This window comes from Oryx dammah, unplaced genomic scaffold, assembly GCF_014754425.2.
Source record: "Oryx dammah isolate SB20612 unplaced genomic scaffold, SCBI_Odam_1.1 HiC_scaffold_19, whole genome shotgun sequence".
Lineage (NCBI taxonomy): Eukaryota > Metazoa > Chordata > Mammalia > Artiodactyla > Bovidae > Oryx > Oryx dammah.
In genome coordinates, this window is record NW_024070203.1 from 49,181,572 (window position 1) to 49,189,539 (window position 7,968).

General features: G+C 42.9%; 1 protein-coding gene across 1 annotated transcript in view; it reads left to right on the top strand.

Annotated features, from left to right (window-relative positions):
- Positions 1 to 278: 278 nt before the first annotated feature.
- Positions 279 to 7,968, top strand: part of LY96 (lymphocyte antigen 96) — a 33,078-nt gene continuing 25,388 nt past the window's right edge. The window contains exon 1 of the mRNA XM_040262055.1: positions 279 to 540. Coding sequence (XP_040117989.1) covers positions 429 to 540 — 112 coding nt within the window. The 5' untranslated portion in view covers positions 279 to 428. The remainder of the gene's footprint in view (positions 541 to 7,968) is intronic.

The following is a 7,968-nucleotide window of genomic DNA, read 5'->3' on the forward strand; positions in this document are numbered from 1 at the left end:
GCCAAGCAGCACAGCCATAAAGAAAGAAAGAATAGGAGGGTGTGCTTAGGGTTTAAAGGAAAAAAGAAAAAGAACTTGTGGGAGAGAATAGCAATACAGAGGGATAAAGCTAAAGAAGACAGGTTTTGTTACTATTGACCAGGAAATACCTCGTTTTGTTTTTAAAGCTCTGTGCTCTTATTTGTATCACACAGTTGAAGAGTACATTCTAAATAATTTTCCTCTCCTCTTGCAGGAAGTACTCAAATATTAAACACACACACGCGCACACACACATTCAAAAGAGGAAACAGTTGGATAGGAACTCAGAAATCATGTGACTGATGACTAAGTTACATTTTTTTCCCTTTACTAAAAATAAAGGGGAAGAGTCTGAAGATTAGTTACAGATTCTCCTTACATTTTTAAAGTTTTGGAGAGACTGAATCATGTTTCCATTTGTGCTTTTTTCTGCCCTGTTTTCTTCCATATTTACTGAACCTAGGGAGAAACGCTGGGTCTGCAACTCCTCTGACGCCACCGTTTGGTACGACTACTGTGGTAAGTACAAAGGCAAAAACAGGTCAACCATTCCAAGGGTGTTTTCACAGGAGCCTTCCTCTGCTGTCACCAGGACACAGGAAACGACCGTGTGTTCCAGCTCTTGGGGAGGCTGCTGGCAGCAAAAGAGATATCTGGTTCCTGCCCTCTGTGGATTTTCTCCATCCATCATAGACCTCATGAGTCCCTGAACTGTGTTTCTCTTGACTTCCAAGCACTTCTGTCCTTTCCTGTGGTCAGCTATCTTTACCTTGAACCCAGTTTCAGATTCTTCCCTGTTCTGGCAGAACATCTGCTTCTGAGATTTTTGTCTCAGCCCAAGACTGACTGGGGGCTTCCCTGGTGGCTCAGATGATAAAGAATCTGCCTGCAATGCAGGATACCTGGGTTCCATCCCTGGGTTGGGAAGATCCCCTGGAGAAGGGAGTGACTACCCACTCCAGTATTCTTGCCTGAAGAATTCCATGGACGGAGGAGTCTGGCAGGCCATAGTCCATAAAATTGCAAAGAGTCAGACACGATTGAGTGACTAACATAAGACTGACTGGTTCTTCTTGAGAAGGTAGAACATCCTAGCTGCTTCTTGGAATTGGTTCTGTCTCCAGGCTGTGATTTTTTTTTTCCTCCAGCACTGTGTCGGGTGTATAACAGGTGCTCTGTTCAAGTGTTTCAGGCTGCTGTGTTAAAGGCTCTTGGTATAAGCTCCCTAACTGGGTGTAAGGCTGAGTCTGTCAGTTACTATCTGTGTGATCTTCAGCAAAGTCTCAGCCTCTCTGTGCTCCAGTTTTTTAATCTGTAAAGTGAAAGTGATTTTCAAACCCATTTTGCAAGGATTATTTTGAGGTAGAATTTTTAGCCCAGAGCCACATAGAAACAATAATATTAATTACTTAAAAAAAGAAATCAGCCACAGTCAAATGCTATTTACTGGTTGGATCACTGTTGTTTGTTTTGTTCTGTCTTGTTTTGCTTCCCCCCTTTCTCTACAAATATCTGCTGGTCTGAAAGCACAGCTTTGGAGCTTGACTACTGTTTTGGTTTGGTGCTTTGCACCAAAGCACCATGGGTTGGTTGGCCTTTTCTATCGACTAGCAATATCAGGAAGTTTTAAAGGGATGCTCCTGAAAATACTGGTTAGTTGAAATTCTCATGGGAAAAAAAGATTTATGGTCTAATCATCTGGGGGAGATTTACAAATGTACTTTTGAGTTCTGAGAAGTTCTGCAATAAAGAAACCTATTTAATCTCCCAATTTTCAGTTTTATTTTCTCTAATTTTTTGAGTGTGCCAAATATACTCTGGCAAATATTAATATAAAGTTACTCCTGGGGAATTAGAAGTAACCCCAGATGTGGGAACAAAGCCTAAGTGTGTGACCAGTCTTAGACTGATGGCTTTTTTCCTGTTTGTGATTGTACTGAATTCCTGCTCAACTTATCCCTGAAAATTCCCCATCCCGGGAGGTCAGTTCACACTCCTGTGTCCCAGGACCTCCTCAGTGCACTCAGTCCTCTTCTCTCTGCTTTGGTGCTGAGAGAACCAAAGAGAGAACGTTCTCTCTGCTCCACACACACTCATTATACCACCTTTTCTGTGCTGTGTTTCATACAGCCTTTATTTATGTAACACTTTATATTATCTATGTAGCTTTTTTTAAAAAATATTTTTTGATGTAGACCGTTTTTTAAAGCCTTTATTGAATTTATTACAGTATTGCTTCTGTTTGTTATGTTTGGGTTTTTTGACCTCAAGGCACATGGGATCTTAGCTTCCTGACGAGGGATTGAACCCGCACTCCTTGCACTGGAAGGTGAAGTCTTAACCACTGGACAGCCAGGAAAGTCCCAATTTATTTAACTTTTAATCTTTTAGTAACACCAACTCAATTTGTCTTTTAATTTGATTTTTTTGAGAAAGGATCTTCTTTTCTTAAGAAAAATATTTTATTTATTTATTTGGCTGAGGCGGGTCTTAGTTGTGGCACTCAGGGTCTTTGGTCTTTGTCGCAGCATGTAGGTTCTTTTCAGTTGCAGCATGTGGAATCTAGTTTCCTGATCAGGGATCAAACCCAGGTCCCCTGCATTGGCAGCTTGGTGTCTTAGCCACTGAACCACCAGGGAAGTCCCTTGAGGAGGGATCTTACCTGCTTCTCTCCAATGCTGAGAAATTTCGTGGCCTTTTTCTGCTGCCCCACGGATGTAGGGATCATGGGGAGCAGGTTGGGGTACAGAGCTACAGCAAGACTCTCCTGGCTGCCGGGCCTCTCTGACCCCCCTCCCCCGACATCAACTTTTCCTTGCGTTCGAGAATCCATCTTGGCCAAGATGGAAGCACATCATGTGTTGGGAGCATTGATCCCTCCAGCGTTATTGTCAGGGTGTTGGTGACAATAACTCAGTCCTTTCTGTGAGAGTGATTCCCATGTGGCCGAACTACTGGGCATACATGGTATACCTGTTTGCCAGGGCTGCTGTAACTAAATAGCACAGACTGTGTGGCTTAAACAGCAGAAATCTATTTCTCAGAGTTCTCGAGGCGGAAAATCCAAGTTCAAGGTTTAGTTTCATTCTGAGGACTCTCTCCTTGGCTTATAAATGACTGTCTTCTTGCCATGTGTTCATATGACCTTTGGTCTGTGTGCACTCATTCCTGGGGACTCCCTGTATGTCTAAATCTCCTCTTCTTCTAAGGTTACTGATGATATTGGATTAGAGCCTACTCTAATGGCTTCATTTTAATTTAATCACCTCTTAAAGGCACTGTCTCCAAAGACAGTTGAAGAAGGAAATGGCAACCCACTCCAGTAATCTTGCCTGGGAAATTTCATGGACAGAGAAGCCTGGTGGGCTACAGTCCATGGAGTTGCAAAAGAGTCAGATTCAACTTAGCGATTAAACAACAACCAAAGACAGCCACATTCTGAGCTTCTAAGGATTAAAATGTCAACATATGAATTTAGGGAGAGCACAGTTCAGCCCGTAACATACAGAAATGGCAATAATTGGCTGTTTTATTCTCCAACTCTGGAAAAGACAGAAAACATGGCTGTACGAGTCAGTCCACACAGTCCTGGACATACACTGTCCTGTAGCCTAGAGTTGTCAGACTCAGTTGTAACATGTTTTTGGCTGTAGGTCATCCTGAAATTTAAGGAATTCATGGATTATTTAATTTAGCCAGTACTCACTGAGCATCTGGCATGTGCTTGTCCTAGACATTGAGGATAATGTAGAAGTGAACAACAAAAGTCCCAGCCCTCCTGGAGTTTTGATCAGTGAAATATTCAGCATGTCAGATGGTGGTGACTGCTATGAAAAAAGAGTAAGGTGAGGGAGGGGATAGAGAGTGCAAAGATGGGAGTAGGGGTTGCATTTTAAATTAGGATGGCCAAAGAGGGCCTCACTGAGAAGGTGACATGTAGCCAGGACAGGAATAGTAAAGGGAGTGAGCCACAACCATATCCAGGGAAGTGGTGGGGGAAAGAGCAAGCCCAGTGGCCTAGAGGTGGTGAAGAAGGAATAGCAAGGAGTCCAGTGTGGCTGCCATGGAGTGAGTGCTGGGGAAGTAGTAGGAGATGATATCATAGAAGGAAATGGGAAAGGAATGATAGCTTTGTAAGTCAGGAGATGACATTACCTTTTACTGTGAGCAAAGCTTGGTCTGTCTCACGGATTGGTAATCTGTAAAATGGCAAAGGTGGAAGCAGACAACCTGTGGGGAGACTTGCAATAGTCCAAGTGAATGAGAGATTGGTGACTCAGGCCAGAGCGGGAGCAGTGGAGGTGATGAGGTGGGGTTGGTGCTGGAAGTCCCCTACATTCGAACCTTCGAATTGCAAACTTTCAGAGATGCGAACATGTGTTCCATCAACATCAGGCATGAGTGAAATTGCAGCTTGCCCTCCATCTCCTGTTGCTGACATTCCTTCAGCTCTAGTGTCTCCCACCTCCTCCCCCTCCTCAGTAACTCTTCTTGCCTGTTCACTCAGTGCCAGCTCCTATATGCCAGCTGTTGTACTGTACGACTGTACTTTTCAAGGTACTATACTATAAGATTAAAAATGTTTCATTTTTTGTTTGCTTTTTATGTATTATGTATGTGAAAAGTATTATAAACCTACTACAGTACAGTACTATATCACCAATCATGTTAACTGGGTACCTAGGCTAACTTTGTTGGACCTAAGAGCAAATTGGACTTATGAATGCACTCTTGGAACAGAACTTGTTCATATGTAGGGGATTACTGTATTCTGAAGATGGAGCCACTGGACTTGCTGACTGATTGGATGTGTGGTTGCTGCATGGTCCTCCCAGCTAAGTGTGTGTATCTTGGCATCTGGTCTTCCCCCTCTTCCCCCCAGCTCCCGACTCCAAGCAGGCCAGCCTCTTGACTGACCTTTATTTATATTTCTACTATTCTTTAACCTGAAATAGTCTTCTCTATCTTTCTGTTCTTTGGAAAACTTTGGGGTCCATTAAAAGTCCTACCTACCTTACAGAGACTAGTCAAGTAAGTAGAATTTGATTGTTTATTAATGTCTTTAATAAGCATTATGTTTAGTTATTTTAGTTATTATGCTGAGGAATGCTGAGAGTGCATGTTAAGTTATAGCTGGTATGGGACTTCTCTGGTGATCCGGTGACTAAGACTCAGGGGGCCTGGGTTTCATTGCTGGTCAGGGAAATAGATCCCACATGCCACAACTAAAGATCCCATATGCTGCTACTAAGACTTGGTGCAGGCAAATAAATATATTTTTTTAAAAAAACAATATAGCTGGCATCCTCAAGGAACTCCTGACTTTTGTCTTACGGGTGTTAGTGTAATAGAGGGCTTCCCCTGTTGGCTCATCGGTAAAGAATCCGCCTGCACTGGAGTAGTCACAGAAGATTGTGGGTTTGGTCCCTGGGTTGGGAAGATCCCCTGGAGGAGGGCATGGCAACCCACTCCAGGATTCTTGCCTGGGGAATCCCATGGACAGTGGAGCCTAGTGTTCTTGCCTGGAGAATCCCAGGGACGGGGGAGCCTGGTGGGCTGCCGTCTATGGGGTCGCACAGAGTCGGACACGACTGAAGCGACTTAGCAGCAGTAGCAGCAGCCAACGGGCGGCAGAGAGGCGGTTGTCTGGCTGAGTCTGAGGTAAGAGACTGATCCCAGCCTTTCCCCCTCTCCCTTGGGGGCCCTCTAGCCCACGCAGCCTTGGGCCAGAGTGAGAGCTGGGACCCAGGAACAGGCTGGTGGCTGTGTCCTGCCAGGCTCCGGAGTCCTCACCAAGGCCACACACTGGCCAGGTCTAGGCCTTGAAGCAGCGGTGAACCTCTCCTGCATCCCCATTTCTGTGACCTTGTGGCAGCAGCCGTCTGCCTGGGATGCAGTCTGGGGAACTTGCCCTCTATGTTTGGGCGGCCTGAGGGCAGATTGGATTTTGGGCACTTGCCTCCCTCAGTGATGACGGCTGGGCAGCATCTAGGGACCTAGCCCTGAGGGAGCCTGCAGCTGAGATTTGCCTCCTCTCAGCCAGGACTGGACTTAGGCGGGGTAGAAGTTGTCTGGGGATCTGGCCGTTCTTGTCAGGACAGACGATCACATTCATTTGATGGAGGTTTATAGGAACATGGTTACCTGACCTGAAGAGCAAAGGCTCTGACACTAAGACCTTTGCAACAACTACCCACAACCCTCCTTCTCTTTTCTTAGAAAAGGGCTTTCCTTAGAGCTTTCAGGGAATTGGGGTTTTTAAAGGCATGAGCCACCTGTCTCCTTGCATAGTCCTGCAGTAAACTTTTTTCTGCCCCAGACTCCATTTTTGTATTTAGTTCAGTTCAGTCCAGTCGCTCAGTCGTGTCCGCCTATTTGCAACCCCGTGGACTGCAGCATACGAGGCCTCCCTGTCCATCATCAACTCCCAGAGTTTACTCAAACTCGTGTCCATTGAGTCGGTGATGCCATCCAAACATCTCATCCTCTGTTGTCCCCTTCTCTTCCTGCCTTCAAGCATCAGGGTCTTTTAAAATGAGTCAGCTCTTTGCATCAGGTGGCCAAAGTATTGGAGTTTCAGCTTCAACATCAGTCCTTCCAATGAACACTCAGGACTGTTTTTGTATTATTTGGCCTCATTGTGCATTGGGTGCATGAACTTGCATTTCAGTAAGAGTAGGAAGGTTAACTATACATATCACTAGGATTCATCTATTATTCTACAGACTCAGCATTCCACTGGGAAGTCTAATAGCCATTTGGAGCTAGGACTTTTCATTTATACTCCTTTCCACATTTGTTTCTTCCGAAATCTTCCTCATGACATTATCCACCTAATTCCTTAGCCCCCAAAGCAGGGGTATCCCTAATTATCTCTTTCCCTTAACTTTCACATTGGATTTATCAATGATTCCATTTTCATTTTCCCCAGAACATATTTTAAAGCCAACTACTGTTTTTCTTTTTTTTTTTTTTTGCTGTGCTGCTTGGCTTGTGGAATCTTAGTTCCTCAACCAGGGATTGAATCCTGGCCACAGTAGTAAAAATACTGAGTTCTAACCACTGGTGCGTGTATGTGTTCAGCTGCTGGCCTGTCAGGGAATTCCCCAACTACCTTTTTTATAAATTTAATTTTTACTTTATATCGGAATATAATTGATTTACAATGCTTTGCTAGGTACAGCAAAGTAGTTTGGTTATACATATACAAATATTGATTCCTTTTCAATTTCTTTTCCCATATAGGTTATCACAGAATATTAAGTAGAATCCCCTGTATACAGCAGGCCCTGTTGATTATCTGTTTTATTTATAGAGTGTGTATATGTTAATCCCAAACTCCTAATTTATCCTTCCTTCCTACCTTTCCCATTTGGTAATCATAAATTTGTTTTTGCAGGGTGAGTCTGTTTCTATTTTTTAAATAAGTTCATTTGTATCATTTTTTTAAAGATTCCATATATAAGGGATATGATATGATATTTGTCTTTCTCTGTCTGACTTACTTCACTTAGTATAATAAATCTCTTAAATCCATCCATGTTGCTGCAAATGGCATCATCTCCTTCTTTCTTATGGCTGAGTAATAGTCCATTGTATTTGTTTACCATATCTTCTTTTTTTTTTTTTTTAAAGAAGAAGTCAAAGTATCTTTATTTTGTGAGGAAAAAACCTAAAATAAGCACTATGTAGTTTCTGTAAGATGCAAAATACAACAGCAACAGGCATAAGGCACATATTACCATATACACTGCAAAGCTATTTTATTTTTAATTAAGAGTTCTTTGAATGTTATTAAAGACCTACTGAGGAATTAATTTTATTAAATGGCAGTATAGAAAGAAACAAATAAAAATAATAACAATTGGTTTTACTTACTCTTGCTTTCTGTCAGGTATTACACTATATCTATTCAATTATCTTAAAATTGTCTTTTCTTTTTTTTTT